The sequence below is a fragment of the Ammodytes marinus genome, assembly GCF_949987685.1.
Source record: "Ammodytes marinus genome assembly, chromosome: 10".
NCBI lineage: Eukaryota > Metazoa > Chordata > Actinopteri > Uranoscopiformes > Ammodytidae > Ammodytes > Ammodytes marinus.
The window spans coordinates 10,111,433-10,128,646 of NC_137214.1; the positions used below are offsets into that span (position 1 = coordinate 10,111,433).

At 38.0% G+C, this 17,214-nt stretch overlaps 1 protein-coding gene across 1 annotated transcript; it reads right to left on the minus strand.

Moving 5' to 3' along the window:
- Window positions 1-2,434: 2,434 nt before the first annotated feature.
- Window positions 2,435-17,112, minus strand: LOC307256249 (uncharacterized protein). Its single transcript, XM_080035155.1, has 7 exons — window positions 16,863-17,112; window positions 11,924-12,190; window positions 9,830-10,111; window positions 7,093-7,259; window positions 6,900-6,971; window positions 6,742-6,789; window positions 2,435-4,463 (listed from the first exon to the last, which is right to left on the minus strand). Exons 1-7 carry the CDS (start codon window positions 16,900-16,902, stop codon window positions 4,302-4,304), a joined length of 1,038 nt encoding a protein of 345 aa, XP_079891281.1. The 5' UTR covers window positions 16,903-17,112; the 3' UTR covers window positions 2,435-4,301.
- Between the last annotated feature and the right edge of the window lie 102 nt (window positions 17,113-17,214).

Consider the following 17,214-nt stretch of genomic DNA (forward strand, 5'->3'; position numbering starts at 1 on the left):
TCAGCAAAGCAGAAGTGCTCACTATCACACATTTAGACAGATTTGTGAACAATGTTTGAGAGAAATGGTACAATTGTGTATCTGGAATGAATTTTAGATCTTTAAGTCCATCTCATGAAAAATGGGAGCAAAAACAAAAGTGTTGCGTTTATATTTTTGTTGAGTGTAGTATGTAGAAAAAAGATTTAGGATGTCCCGATTCTTATGGCCAGATTTAGGATGGTTAGAAGTACCCGGATGTCCTACTTCATGCGGCCAAGATTGTTAGTGTTGAAAAGTGCATCCTATTTGGGCGATTCTGACCCACAATCCAGTGCGCACGTGAAGTGACGTAACATCGACGAAGCCTCCATATGAAAACAAACGGGGATGCGACGGATATAAAAGCAAGAGGCGAGATCAAGGCGCAATGTTATGATGAAATAAGAGAGTAAAGTATGTCCCAATAGTATGCCTACTGCATCCTAACTAGATTCTTTTTATCGTCAGATGTAGTATGTAGAATAGAAAAAAGAAAGAGTATGCGATTCGGAACGCAACCTTATTATGTCTATGTTGGCACCCATCCCACAGGGCGTGGTCTTATCAATAGAGGAGGCCTTCAGCTCGTGATGCGTTCGAGTGCGGTCGGAAATGTCATCAGGCCCTTAACCCCTTCAGACCCTGCGTCCATTGGAATGGACATGACATATTTCTTTCTCTAAACCAATAAATACTTTGTAATTGGATGATGTCAGCACTGTTGGTTACTGATTGGATCCTGATTATCCAATCAAAATCATGCAATGACTTTGAGCAGAGAGTGACAGACATGTCAAGACAAGTATGGCTGAGCCGATCCAGAGAGGGAAGAGTAACTGCCCATTTTCAATCTAAAATCTACATTTATGTTCATGCTAGCCAAACAAACGTGCTCTCAGTATAATTTCAACTATTACAAGTGATAATATTTGAAGTTATTTTGAACATATGTCACGTAATTAATTTGTAGGATTTTTTCAAAGTCCGATGTCCATTGCAATGGACATCAGGAGTCGGACGAATAACCTTGTTAAAGGTTAATTAGCCTACTATAGAAAGCATGGTTATGTGTTGGAAGTTCCATGATCGTTTACTGAAGGCAAAACTGATTTATTTTGTATAAAGTACATGTGCATGTTCAGAACCTTAAAAAACTCAAAAACATCGAAGGCCGATTCGAAGGCCGAACCAGGGCCGAACAAGCGTTGTTAAACGGGACGGTCTCCGCAGGTCTCCGTTTACGAGCATTTCCGGTTTGCGTAACAAGCCGTTACCTTGCATGACGACTCGCCGCTCCTGTGCTGCCTAGCAACCCTGATAGCTGCCAACGGAGACAGCCTTGTCAACAGAGGAAAAGAAAAAAAGAAGTTGCCTACCAGACGAAAAGAAAAAAAAGTACAAGAAAAAAAGAAAGGAAGATAAAAGTTAAGAAGATGGAGCAACACGTTGCTGTTTTGTTATTTTTTATTTTATTGTATGCCATCTCTGAAAAAAAACGCAATGAATCATGGGATATGTTGGGCTGCGAAGGATACATCTGATGCAGCCTTCAAAACCGTGAAACGAAGGCTGCATTTCTCGGCCGCATATGAGGAGCCTTGCAAGGAGCCTTGCAAATGGAACAACCTTTGCGCGCCGCTATGACGCAATCGGTCTTCAAATGCAGCCTTCGTAGACCGCAACCCCTGAATCGAGATACAGCCTGCATCAGTTACAAGGCTGACATCTGCTTCTACAGCCCACGTCTCGCTGACCGTCATCTCCATAACGGAACCGACTAAATGCTGTATGGATAATAAGTAGCCTACCTCATACAACCCCACTTAAATAATACTGAAGTTACTATCCCTTTGAATAATCCAAAGTTAAAGTTGTTATAATGCCAGCAAATTGCTTTTAGTATTGTTCGATTCGGCCTATAGCCTACCACTGGTGGAAAGTAGCCTAGGCTACATAGGCTTCTCAGACACTGTTCTTTTTTTTAGGTAGGCCTACTTGAGTAGTTCCATTTCCAGTACCTGTACTTTTAGTTCATAGAAATATTGTGTATATCTTATGTCTAACTTCACTGCATTTATTTAACCATTTAAAAAAATGTTTTTTAGCTAATAAAGATATATAGCCTAATATATAGGCTATACATAAATAATGTTGTGTTTGGTTTACATGTAAAAGATTGAATGCTGAAAGAAGCACATTGCACCTGTAGATGACTTTATGGCGTGCGTGTGTGTCACTTTATATCACAAATGTTTTGATCGAGTTATTTATATGAAGTAATATATTTAACCCTATAAAGCCTGAACCATGAAATAAATGACGAAAAATGATATTACTTATTGGACCTTCTGACAAAAATAAAATAAAATAAAGGCAATTTGCAGACATGAGTTTAATTTTGTATCATTTGTGATACATTCAGTCATTTATTTTACAAAAATGTTTATGTACAAAACAAACTATAACATATTAAACACACCATTGTTAACCTATTCAACTTTGAGTTCCTTTTAAAAACCTTTTTGAGTATTTAATACATGGAAGATGACCAGTTTTAATTGAGAATGACAACATTATACAGAATACAGGATATGTATCTGCTATAATGAATCTATCACGCAGCAAATGAAAAACCCATAAATGGAACCAGTATGTTGGAAGAGCATTTCAGAGAGGATTTCAGTTGGCCACTTTTTTTTTTAATCACAGCCACTTTATTTAGCTATTTATTATGCGTATGTAAAAATAAAACACAGGTTATAAATATCTCAATTTCTACTCTAAATATACTTAATCATTTAATTTCAACATTTAATTGGTTTACCTGAATGATAAAAAGTACGTTTGCTGCTTTATGAAATGCATAATGTATGAACTGAAGAAAAAAAATTACGATTGACAAATTTGGAGATTCCTTGTGTTGTATACCTGCTGTACTTATTTTGATACATACTTTTTCCACACGGTTTTACTACAAAAAAACACTACATTCATATTGAAGTGTCAGTTACAATTTTGATATTTTCCTTACGTTAACTTTTTTAAATTGGCAAAAAAAAAACATGAAATAACCCTTTTGGATCACTCCATGAAGACACCCATCTTGGATGTCTGAATTGAAGGCTCTCAGGGGCATGAATGAATGCCTCTGGTGGATATCCGATCACTGTATGTATTTGATTGTATACATCAGGTTTTTCAGGAAAAAATAGATCACACTGATGATGAAGAGGTCTCAAAAATCATATATCAAATATGATACGTATGGCGCTACACAGGGTTAAGGCCCAACATCGACATGAGTGCAGTGCAGAGTTGTTTGTAGGAAAAGGCAACCGGTGCTGACATACAGTATGATATCTACACAAACGCTATGATACAACTTTAAAACATTTAGATATGTGTGTGCGCAGGACTCTTGCATGCCTATAAAAAGGTTATTTTGGCGATATGTTAAGTATCCACAGCTCATGTGAAGTTAATTCTCACTAAACACTAAACATCAAATACAACAAACCACTTTAAAATACACTATCGGATGAAAGACAAGGCAACAACGACTACTTTTCAAACATAGAGAGCTTTGCAGAGAGATGGAGAGATAAGGCTACGTTATGTTTACCGTCTTCCCTGAAAAATGATCAAGTCAAGGTCTGGTCTGCGACAAATGATGTGTCCCTAACAGAACTGCAAGAACGAAGAAAGCTATTCACTCGATGAGAATACAGCACTGTCTCTCAGTGAGACGCAAGAGGTAGGAAGTCACTGTAAATAATGCAGACACTCTCAGTTTGGAGAACACACTTTTTTAACGGAAGATTGCTCTTTGACCTATGGCTTAAAACCTGTGAACCTTTGTCTCACACATGTGGCCCTCGAAAGGCTTAAATGTTTATAGCAAAACTTAAAATAGATTAGACTAACGCAGGTGCAAAATATGGTCTCCACTTTTTTTTAACCATTTGCCCTAAAATTTGTCACATGGAACATAATTGAATTAGCAGTATGTAAAAGAAAAGATCTGTCAATGTGTGTGTAGTAATTAAACGTGTTGCTTTCTGTGTCTATCCCCTAATATCAAACAGAATGGATCAGGAAATGCACCTTTTCTTGTGACTACTTGCCGGGCAGTTAGATGAGAAGATTGATAGCACTCTCATGTCAGTTCAGTGAATATGAAGCAGCCATCGTTGAAGGGACACATTACCCATAATGACAAATGTCACACCGATCAAAGAATTAGTAACATTTTTGAATGTTCCATTTTAAAATCAAGGCCTTCACAGGAAGTTGAGTTTGTCTGAGGTATAAACATTACAGACATTATATTCTGTACTGAGCAGTGGAGCAGAGGGAAAGGAAAGTTCAAAGCGCGGCCCGGGGTCGGAGTCGACAGGGACGGGGACTGTCGGTGCTTCGGGCTGCGCTGCTGGAGCCGGAACCTGGAGAGCAAAGACAAACATGTTACTGTGTATCACCAGGAAAAGGCCTGAATTAAAGGTGCAGTGTGTAAAATCGGAATATTTAAAGTCACCTTATGGGGAAAGTTCTAGATTGCAACGCTCCCTTGGTAAACCCATCACTTTAAAAGGTCACATATTATGCTAAATGCACTTTTTAAATGTGTTCTAACATATCCATGGGTCCACGGTGTGCCTAGAGACTGCCAAAATATTTTAAAAAATAACAATCTCTCCTTTTCTCACTCTCCCCCTTTCTGAAACCCCCACCCCTCCCCCCCAATATACTCCAGTCAGAATTCTCCTCGTTTCTGACCTCAAAAACTGGAAAGCCAGAAGCTTCCATTGTGCAGCCCACACCCCTATTTCTTATTGGTCCACGGCCCTGACAGACAGAGGGCGAGGCGTATCTGGCTTCGCTTCCGGACAGGGGGCGGGGGGAGCTCAAAGATTGTATATTTACGAGGGGAGCTGCAGCTCTTTTTAAAAAATAGGCCATTGTAAGATTAGCTGAACATCAGCATAGTACAATAAATTATCTGAAAGTTTTTTTCAGCAAACAATTAAAGAAAAACGTATTAGGGACCACTAAGACCATATAATATGGTGTATAATAGAACCGAAAAGTGTATAATATGGGAGCTTTAAAGTAATTACAGAAGCTACAGTGGCCTTCAAGGACAAGAAACTAGTTACTAAAGCTGGCATCATCCACCACTGCCTCAAGTCTTTCCCCAATATCAAATGGTGAGCTGAAACATATATGTATATAGTTATTTATTCAATAGTACTTCTTCTTCATCTTCTGTGCAACTGTAGGAACATGGCGGTGCAACATGGTGGCCTCCGCGGAGGGTATCCTATGTAGATATAAAAGGCTCACACAGACTTATGAATATAATATTCTGTTTCTACCAAATCTGTTTTGTAAATTCTACACACTGCAACTTTAGGTCTAAAATACAGATATTAGCTTCTGTTGATGCCACGTGGAGAATAGTGACAACCAAAACATTTAAAAAAATTTAAGTTTCAAATTGAAAGGCTGTTCTATTGGACTGCATTAGATTATACAGAACATCTTACGCAATTAAGTAAATTACTTTTTATCTTTGGCCAACATGGATGAGAAGTCCTTTGAGAAGTGCTCAGAAAAAAGGAATTCACAATGAGTGCGAAAAGGACAGCTTATAAAAAGACCAACTTGGGCTTATATGATTGTTAGATCACCAGTGTTTTGGAGATTCAATTATATTTTACATTGTGTGCTGCTAGGTTCAGATAACACAGGAAATCTGTGGAATAATTCATAGCCAGAATGAGAGCGCTAAACAGGGACAGGGCATTGTTTTCAGTTCCCAAATACTGGGTAGACGGTGGAGAAATTGACAAGCTGAAGCAAAAAATATCAAAACCCACATTCTCTTACATAAAGTAGAAAATCCCAAACCACAAAACAAAATGGCGGCGCAGACAATTTACTAGCGGGTGTTGATGAGTGGTCATGTCTTGAGCAACAGCGGCAAAACTCAGGCTGTCGGACTAAACTTATGCTGAAACAGTTCCACACTAGGAATGTAACGATACAACAACTCACGATTCGATTTGTATCAAGATTTTTGACCCACGTTTCGATCCATACAACGATTTTTGAAATTTGAAAAGCATTTTATTTAGATAACATTTATAATAACATTTAACTTAATGTATCATTTAATGACAAATAACCTGAACAGATTTGAACACAAAGAACAATATAAGCAACATGTATAAATAAATAACCAAAAATATAATACTTCTCTCTTCTCTGTAACAAAACACAGAGAGGCAGTAATTCTGCATAGCGTTTTTTCTCCATAGCGCATGCACCCAAAAGGCAAATTGGGCCACTGTAGGGGGAATTGAATTATGATTCCTCTACCATACCGGCATCCAAGAGGAATCTTTCGGCAGCATCTTTTTTTAACAAGATAATAGCACGGGTAGCAGGTCACTTTTCACAACACTGCTGAATCCCCCAATGTTGAGAAATGAGACATTAAAGGAACCCTGTGGAGGTGTGACCACTAGTTGCGCTATGGAGCAAGGTTTTTTTATGAATAGGTCACACTTGCGGGTTTCAAAACTTTAGGACAAATCATCTAAACAAATGCTAATACTGCTAATACTAGGTGAACTCTGCAATTATTTTTATCAAGTGTTTGAGTGTCTGTGTGTGTATTGTGTGTGTCCATGTTTGCTCAGACTGATCAGGTCATACCTCAAAATAAGATGGCGGCGGCACATTCACGGTAGTTGGATTGTGTATCTGCAGAGAGGAGAGACACACAACATATTAGTAGGGGAGAGGGGAGAGAATAAACTGTTTCTACCAAAGGAAACACACACACACACACACACACACACACACACACTTACCAGAGGGACCGTCGGAGTATAAGAAGGCTGAGCAGGGTAGAGACTGACTGGTTCTTGCCTCGGTCTAACAGGCTGCAGTTTGAATGAAACAACAATGGGGGCACATGACTTCAACAGCAGGACGTTTAACTGAACATTATTGCACACACATGCTCATGCCTGTCAGGTAGTTTTGAATGCAGAATGTGTTCACCTCATGGTCATAATGCATAACAGCAGGTTCAGCCTCAGGAGTCACAGCTTCGTCCTTTTTGGAGGAGCTCTTCCCACAGCAGCAGCGCTTCACGCAACAACAAAGGATAATAGAACCGAGGAAGACGCCAACACCAATCCCAATATGAACTGGATCAAACGGGAGTCCTGAAACAAGGAATCCACAGAAAATGCACCAGCAAGAGTGTAAGTCATTAATCGCGCAATTTGCAAAAATGTCAAATATTTTCTACTGCTTTGCTTCCCTCAAATGTGAGGAAAACCCTGCATTCCTGCCATGTGAATCACTGTACAGTGATGTTACAAATGTCGGAACGTGTGGTAACTTAAAACCAGGTTGAAGACAATAATAAATAGGTACAGTACGTGAAAGTGAAAAGTAAAAAAGGTGTATACCCAGGGGGCAAAACCAATTTCTTTTTGGAAAACAGGCATGGGCTGTTCAAGGATCACAACCTGGGTGGACAACCTGGTCAACTACCTGCTGGAAAGCCACGGGGGGTGGAAATAAAAAAATCAGAACCACGGTTTACAGTTTTTTTTACGTTCGCTAACCCACAGTGGGCACAACTGGAGCTCAATGTGCAAAACTCTAACTAGAGTCTGTAATACCAACAGTCACTGGAGCTGAACAGTTCACTTCACCTGCAAAATATAGGCTCAGTGCAGAAAACACTATGAACAATCCTCATTGAGATAACACACACTGTCATTCAGAACACACTCAGAGTATAAACACTAACATCGAACCCCAATACACAAATTACAAAATGTTAATCTTTACCGTTTGAATAATCTGAGTTACTGTACTTCACACAAATTACGTAATATTTTCTTTGAGGAAAGAGTGAAATTCTTTCACATGAAATTGTTTATTTTATAACATACCAGTTTTTTAGGTAAATAAAAAGAAATGAAAATCTGAAGTTTGCTTCAATAGATACATATTTTATATTTTTATAACATTTCCAAATGTAGTATTTATCTGTGTGAATATTCTATAATTGTAATACAGAAATCAATTCCTGTAATGTTGTCATTTACTGTAAGGATGCAACTCTCACCTGTTTGTTTGCTGGAAAATTCATATTACAGATGCAACTTTAGATCTTGCAGATTGGTTTGCACTTTCACCCCTGCCTCTTTCAATGAGAGACCATGATTCACAACAGGGTCTATCAGTGTTGCCCTTACTGTATTTCATTACAAATTACAGCTCTATATCTTCTAGGTCTTCCTCCAAGCATTTACACTCTCACTGCCACTCTTCTCCCTCCAACCTGTCTTCATTGGCCCATTTCATAAAAAAAAGTATTTTTGAGCTTTCCCTGTATGTTCACTAACAAGTCTAAAACAACCTTCTTAGTGTTTCAGTTGAAATTGCAATCCACAGTGTTTGAAATGCACTAGGCTGAAATCCATTCGGTTTTGAATGTGTGGTTTACAGTTGTGACAGCAGTGTGTTAGCATTTGAACAGAGAGCTGGAAATCCACAGTGTTGTGCAGGCTGTGGTTAAGACATGAGATAAGTAGAGTTTGGAAATGTGTGTTTAATCAATGAAAAACGAGCTAGAGTTTGGTCCACATGAACTGCTGCTGTGCATAGTGTTGTTAGAGTTTTGCACATGTAGCTCCAGTTGTGCCCCCTGTGGTTTAGCGATCGAAAAAAAACTGTAATGCGAGGGTAAAATTGAAAAATTTGAACTTAAAGATATCATCATGAAACTTTGCCAGTTGATTACTGGCATTAAATAAAGATTTTTTTTTTTTTAAATTTGATTGTAGGCTATATGCAAATTTAGCATATTTCACAAAGTATGCACAAATTTGCATATCTTTAAAAAACTAAAATCTAGATATTGGATAAAGCCAGAGTTAAAATCTTTATTGCATTTTTACAACATTTTAGAGTCCAAACAGAACAGATTTGGGATATGGCCCTTTTTCATTTTATAAATAAAAAATACTATGTACAGGTCTTAAAAATGCCTTTTCAGCATGTTTTGAAGGAGAAAATGTCTCTTAACTCAGACAATAAACAACATATGAAAACATCCTTCTGTGATGACGTTCAGAATAGTGCCAAGAATGATTAAGGAAAGTTAAATTGATGTAAGTGATTTAGAAGTTGAGATTTTTTGGTCAGAGTAGTGAAAAAAACTATCAAATCATATCTATCTAACCACTATCAAACCAAAATTATCCCACCATTTCTCACAGAGGAAGTTTGTTATGTAGACACTTATATAATGTCAAAATGCAATAAAGATTTTATCTCTGGCTTAATCTAGATTTTTGAAGATATGCAAATGTGTTTATGCTTTGTGAAATATGCTATATTTGCATATATATTCAAATATTTTTTTAAACAACTTCAATACAAAAAAAAACATGGTTCCGATGTTCTATTCCCCCCCCCCCGTAGCTTTCCAGCAGGTAGTTGACCAGGTTGTCCACCCAGGTTGTGATCCTTGAAGGTCCTAGATATAATTTCTGGTGAACAACCTTTTACAACAGCCCCCATGAAATCACTTTGCCCCCTTGGAATGTAAACACACTGCTCAGGGTACACACATTAGGTAATAGAACCGAGTTGTCTCTGAAACGTTTGGAAACTGCCTTGTATAAACCAAAAAAAAAGGCTACAAGATGATCATTTATTAATACAATCAGCTGACAATTATTTTGAACAACAAAAAAGAAAACTTGTTACTCACCCTGTACTGTCAAATATATAATTACGGCAGTGTCACCTTCTCCATCTGTGAAATCCAAGTACCCGCTGCAAGCCATTGGGAGGTCTTTGTTTAAAATATAACATGGCCTTTTCATTTCAAACCCGTCACAAGACCCATATTGTGTCTGCAGCTCGCCTTCAGAAACTATCCAAGTCTCATCCCCATTGTCAGAGATGTGCTTGATGTTGCAGGACTCCGCTGGCAGATCAACGGAGAAGCGGACGTATTCACCATGACTCTTTGTAACGATCTCTTCGAGTGCTAAAAAAGACAGAGGATATCAAAGTGATTCTCCACCCAAAAACCAAACACTCATCCTGTTTTTCCTCAGAACTCTGTGTAAGTTTGTGAGTTTTTGTCTTTCACGTGGCATGGCAGCTGTGGTCAGTGTTTTGGGGTAATAGGCTGACTTGTGTGTCTTCTCTTGGTTTTAGTGATGTTTAGAAAAAGATATGAGTTAAATATTGACACCAACACAATCAGTTCATGCTGGTGAGTATACACTAGGGATGTAACGATATGAAATTTTGAGTACGATACGATACGATATTGCGATTGATATCACGATATCACGGTACGATATTAAGCACGGAATTCATTTCTACCCCCTCAAATTAAATGGTGTAACGCTGATTTAAATAAAACATAAACACAAGAATAATTCTAATTTTTATATCGTATTATGAAGAAGAGATTTCTGAGAGATTTAAACAACTTATCACCAAAACAAAGACACTGCTTCTCTACTGCCATTTTTAAAGAAGCTTTACACCTATATTTTCAAACTGAAATAGGAATTTTAAATCTAAACTTAATTTAGTCACTTGTCTGTAACTGTAAAAGTATGTATAAAATAAAAAAGATTTAAATAGTGTGATAATTTCCCCATTTATTTATGTTTTATTTGCTTATCAACTCCATTTTTACAAGCCATGTTTTACCTTAATAGGCCAACATTATGACAGGCACAATGAACTCTGTAAAATATTTATTTATGATTTTAATTTTAATTGCTGTCTCAAAATCAATGTGTTTGCAGTGCACTCCATTCCCCCCTCCCTTCCTCACACTTTCACAACGTCACCTACATTTGACCAAAGAAGTAGTGTCACCTAAGTTTGACATAGTAGGGATTCCATAGTATTGCGCAACATGCTGGTATAGCTTTTATATACTGTCTATGCTGAGTTCACGTGAAGTTGTGATGAATATATCAAGGATCTTTGGACTTAGGCTATTTCCTTCATCTGCCTTTCACGGAAGTTCGCCGACTTTACCGGGGATTTAACGCGCGGTCGCGGTGGATTCTATTCTTTTTTTTTTTTTTTTTTTTTAGTCTTATTTCATCACGTTCGCCTGGATTCATAATGATATAATTGACCCGCGAGCAACTTTCTCTTCAGTCTGGTAAGCTACTCTTTCGATCTTTTTCTCTATCTCTCCCTTTTCTCTTTCTCTCTCTTCTTCTTTGCTGCTGCTTGACTCAATGTTGTGAAGCTGCACGCGCTAGTGTAAACAACGGCCCACGTGAGACGTGACTGTTCAGTTTAAAGTTAGAAGTCATGTTTCAGTGATAAGATGTTGTGTCTATGTGTAATTGTTTGGTTTCCAATGTTGGTGTGGCCCATACAGTGTTAGATTGAGTGCTACGTTGCTCACGAGACTCTCCACAATGACGGAGCGCATTTACCATGCACGCTCGCCTGTAATACCGTGACGCGGTATAACAAGAAAAAACTTACGGTTGACATTCGTGGCCTTTTCATATCGCGAACGACCGTTTTGCGGTATATTGTTACATCCCTAGTATACACACTTTATGTGTCCAAAGAAAATGGAGTGCAGTCTTCTTGTCCAGTTATGAGTTTTCTAACAAACTCAGTATTACCATGACCCATAAGGCCGTGTAACTGAAAAAAGTAGGATATTCACATTTTTTTTCTTCATGTTCTTATGTATTAGGCCCGGTTTGATATTACACTCAAATGCTTAAGACCAAATGACCATGAAAAAAGTTTGTATGGCACGGTGTTTTAAGAGAAAAGAAACGTGAGAACTTCCAAGGATCCTTACCTTTTACATGAAGGTTGAATGTGGAAAGTGATCTATGATCTTTGTCTCTCATGATGTAGCGACCACTGTCTCTCTGAGTCACTGCTTTTATCACATAGTCGTTGCCCTCCACCTGCCCCCTGCTGTTCTCTTGGGCAGGTTCGTCGCGTGTCCACAAGACGGTGCCATCTCTGGCCCAATGATCTTTGCTGAACTCGATGGATTGGGCCTTTCTGTCCATCCTCATGGTGTATGTGTTCCCGTACAGCTCCTCATCCGATGCTAGGCCTAGAGAGAAGAGGACCAGCAGAAACAAAATCACTGACAGGTTACTCCCAGGAATCTCCTTGTTAAATGTAAGACTTTTTAATACCTTTTAAATGCCACTGAAAATAAAATGTAATGCCAACATCATGACCATTCTTGCAGAAGTAGGAAGGTAATGGAAATGCTGACGTTTTATTTTAAAGTACTTTAAATAAAGAACATTTATTTCACAGTATATCACCATCATATCATAGGTCCTTAACATTAACCAGCTGCAAATGCTCAGGAATGAGTTCAGAGATGTGCAAGAAAGGCAGCAAATTATACCACAATGAAAAAATACGTTGTTCCAATGGACAGTCCTGCAATCAAAAACTAAAGGGGGAGCCAGCTATCCTAGAGAATGCTTGTTGTCCAAATACTTTAAGTCAAAATCAGTGAATATCTCCTCATGATTCTCGACCTATCAATATTGTGTGTACTGTGCGCTGAAGAAAATCTGGTGTCAATATACAGCCTAGGCTCTGTAAACTGGTATGTAAACAAAATTATTAAAAGTGGCCTACAGACCATTTAAAAATTATTTAAAAAAGGCACCAAGGCCTAAAGCATTGCACTCAGACTCAGCCACATAACTCAAAACACCAGCGCAACACAGGTGGTATGATGGTATGCAGTGCATTTAACCTATACCCTACTCATTCTATGTTATAGTATGAGCTCAGCTGATCTGTTTTGTGCATAGGACTACACATGAAAGTATAATCAGTAAGCACTGCATAGTCTACAGGTGTTAAAGAATTATTGTGAGGGAAGTAGTGCAACATTTTTCTCCAAAATTGTAGGACTAGTAAGACTGGAAAGAAGACTAGAAAATGCATTTCCTGCTGAAAATGCGTGTGAATGCTGAAACAGCTTACGCTAAACTGGATAGCTGAGTATGAAGATTTGAAAAAGGTCTATAAAAGGTTTATAAAGTTGTTTAAGTTTATAAAGGTCATAATTGTGTAAAATAAGTTTAAAAAGGAGTTGAAAAGTTATATAGAGGTTTGAATAACATTTCTTGCTGAAATTATGAAGAAGTTGAAAGACATGGATAAAAATCTTAAAACTATATGAAATAGTAATTGAATAGACCTGGAGCTAAACTACCTTGATGGCTTGATTGTATATGAATCAGCTAAAGGAGTATGAAGATGTGGAAAAGTAAGAAACAGTCTTAAGTATGAACAGTAGTGAATTGTTTAACTCTTATAGGAATGATGTTGAATATTTAAAAATGTCTAGATAAAATTATAATTGAAAGACATGAAAAAAAAATTGTGTGAAATAGGCCTTCAAAGAGCAGAGTGTTTGCCCCATTTCAACTGTGCCTCTCCGAACTGTCTAATAAAGCGGAAAAAAATAAAAAAATAAATCAAGAAAAAAAAGTGAAATTGCCCTTTAATGGGCAGAGTGAGTCACCAAGGTGAGTGTATGTCTTATTGAGGGTCTGTGATCAGGCAGAAATCCCACCTTTTAGAGGCCTCAGAGAGGTAATTTCATCCAAAACGTCACCTCAAACCGCTGCCTCTAACTGACGGACCGTGAGTCTAACTGACAAAATTATGTTATTGTTAGAACCAGAAGAATCTGATGATACCTAGGGGGCAAAACCCCTTTTTTTGGAAAAACAGACATGGAGCGTTGTAAAAGGTTGTTCACTAGAAATGATATCTAGGACCTTCAAGGATCACAACCTGGGTGGACAACCTGGTCAACTAGCTGCTGGAAAGCTACAGGGGGCGACATAGAGCAAATCAGAACCACTGTTTAAGTGAATGGGGATGGGATTTTTTTAAACTTATAGATATCATTATGAAACTTTGCAAGTTGATTACTGACATTAAAACAACAACTTTTTGTATTACAGTATTTTCCAAAAAGTTTGAATAAATATGAAAAATCATCAATATCTTACTAATGATGCGTAAATTTGCAAATCTGCAAAGCCCCAAAATCTAGATGTTGGACAAAAGCAGAGTCAATTTGTTTTTGAATTTTTAAAACAAAACAAGTGTCCAACTGCCTGAAGCCTTTCCTAATCACAGTTCAAATTTGATCAATAACCCATAGAAAATGAATTTTTTACACTGTTTTTTCCAAAGGAATGTCTAGCCGTTTCCTAAAATACCAGCTGGAGACTCCAAAAGGACACTTTTGGTCCATAGCATATGAAATAAAACTGTGTAAAAAATTTATTTTCTATGGGTTATTGATCAAATTTTAACTGTGATTAGGAAAGGCTTCAGGCAGTTGGACACTTGTTTTGTTTTCAAAATTTAAAAACAAATTGACTTTGTTTTCTTCCAACATCTAGATTTTGGGGCTTTGCAGATATGCAAATTTTGGCATCATTAGTAAGATATTGATGATTTTTCATATTTATTTAAATATTTTGGAAAACACTGTAATACAAAAAGTTTTAGTTTTAATGTCAGTAATCAACTGGCAAAGTTTCATAATGATATCTATAAGTTAAAAAAATTGCCCATTAGCCCATCCCCATTCACCCCTATTCACTTAAACCTGCAGTGTGTAGAATTTTGGGTTTTATTTCCCAGCAGATTTTGTAGAAAGTAATTATAATATCCATAAGTACATTTAATTTAGTGCATAATAGCTGAAAAAAATGTTTTGAATTATTATTTTTTCCCTTAGAAAGGGTCTCATATATGTCCATATTTCTGCATATTTTGGACCAAGGCCTAGTGCCGCCATATTGAAAGTGTCATAGTTGGAATGTCATCAGGTGCATTGTTTAAAATGTAGAATTGTTCTTGTCCTTGTCCTTGAAGGCCACTGTAGCTTCTGTTATTATTCAAAAGGGTTGGGGTTACCCAGGGAGCGTTGCATTCTAGAACTTTGTAGAACTTTCTTGATGATGTCATATTACACACTGCACCTTTAAAGGGACACTGTGTAATGTGACATCATCAAGCAAGTTCTAGATTGCAATGCTCCCTGGGTAACCCCAACCCTTTTGAATAATAACAGAAGCTACAGTGGCCTTCAAGGACAAGAACAATTCTAAATTTTAAACAATGCACCTGATGACATTCCAAAAACATGGATTCCTCCAAAAGACTTGCCTGCTCAATGTACAAAATGTAACATTAATATTTATAATTCTCCGCTCAGGAGGATAATTCAGATTATTGGCAGAGGTGATTTTACACCAGTGAGGACATATTTATGAATGAGGATATTGATTTTAGCTAATGAATTACTTAACATGTTACACAGTGTCCCTTTAAACAGTGGTTCTGATTTGCTATGTCGGCCTGCTGTAGCTTTCCAGCAGCTTGTTGACAAGGTTGTCCACCCAGGTTGTGATCGTGGAAGGTCCTAGATGTCATTTTTGGTGAACAACCTTTTACAACGCTCCATGTCCATAAAATCACTTTGCCCCCTGGGTATGAAGACACAGTGTGAAGATTATGTCTGTAATGTGAAGAATATGAGAACCAGAGCATTTTAAAGGTGTGGTACAGTCTGCCTTTCTCCAGAAATGTCATGTCTCAGTTATCAAGGCGGCAGTTGGTTGGACACCATTTAGCTTGGAAGCCCAAAACTTCCATTGTGTATGTCCGATTGCTTCAGTAGTCACATCTATGCGACCGGCAGAATATGTCCTACATTTTGATGTAAAAATTATCCGCGTAGGGTTTAATTTGTGGGAGTGAGAGCTGAGAGGCAGTTATGTGGAAGGTTTTGGTGTATTTTTACAACAGTTCTACACTGTAACAGTTGCGTCTGAAATCGCGCACTTCTGTACTTACACTTACTTTTTTGAGTGCACTTTGCGCAAAACCGGAGAGTGTGCCAAAATGAAGTGCAAGTTCCTCTGTCGTGCACTCAAAACGGTCTAAAACTTTGAGTGTGGAGCGATGGACACTTTCCACACTCAACAGCCGCCAGCTTGCCTACGTAACGGAGAGGACGGGACATTATAATCAAAATAGAGGAGCTTGAAGCAACCGTGGAGACGGACGCGCTCCACAAAAGTTAAATTATATATTGTTTTAGTTTTTCCGCGACTAATGTGCCTGTTTTGGCTATCGGTAACGCAAGCAGAAAAAAATACCACCGAAGAAGAACCGTCCCATCCGGATCCCATTATAAATTTAGCTTAAAACTAAAACTATGTTTGTTTAAAGACTGTTTAAGATTTTAAAAAGTTGAATAGGAATTTAATAGCTGTAATTAATGTGAATTGTTTAACGTTTGAATGGAGTCTCTAGTTGAAAAAATGCGAGACGAGATAGGTTTCAAAGCAGAGGAAGTTTTAGCGGTTTGGAATGCTGCTCCTATCCGCTTCAATGTTAAAATAATTTGTTAAAAAGCTGAATATTTGAAATATTTGAAAAGGTAGAAACATTTTAAAAGAGGTCCACACATGTCCTTAAAGAGCTGAACATTTTGGTATTTGTATGGTTAAAATAGCTGAAGATTTGAAGGAGTGCTCCAGCATTCACACTAAATACATGGGAAATGAAATGGTCCACACTAGCGGGTAAATGTAGGCGATGGGAAATAGTTAGCCTACTTCCTGAGGCTACCACCGATTCACCGTTACTTGTCTTTACTTACGGCTGAATCTTTATTAAACTGAATAAAAACTCTTACAAGTCAGTCTTTTACACTTACTCACCCACTGACAAACAGGCGCTCAGCAACAACAACACAATCATCCTCTGCTGTCAATCCAAACCAGAAGTCCAGAGAAAACGAAAACCGCCTTCGACCAGTTAGGCGCACTGTGCGTTCTTGTAGTTCATCAAGACATTACCAAAAACGGGGAAACACTTCAATCATGCATGCCCGGTATTAGAGTGGTTGTTCAATGCTTATGTCGTAGCCATAGAGGTCGTAGCCTATACCCTTATTACAACAGCTTGCATTGCGGGGGTAGGAATCTTGGTATTTGCACCCATCCCACAGGGCGTGGTCTTATCAATAGAGGAGGCCTTCAGCTCGTGATGCGTTCGAGTGCGGTCGGAAAT

Bases quoted from the DNA above. Each gene is read 5' to 3' on its own strand.
- LOC307256249 (XM_080035155.1), bottom strand. From the start codon at position 16,902: ATGATTGTGTTGTTGTTGCTGAGCGCCTGTTTGTCAGTGG. The intron at 12,191-16,862 runs GTGAGTAAGTGT...TCTTCTCTCTAG, and splicing joins GAGCGCCTGTTTGTCAGTGG to GCCTAGCATCGGATGAGGAG. The intron at 6,790-6,899 runs GTAAGTGTGTGT...TCCTCTCTGCAG, and splicing joins ATACTCCGACGGTCCCTCTG to ATACACAATCCAACTACCGT.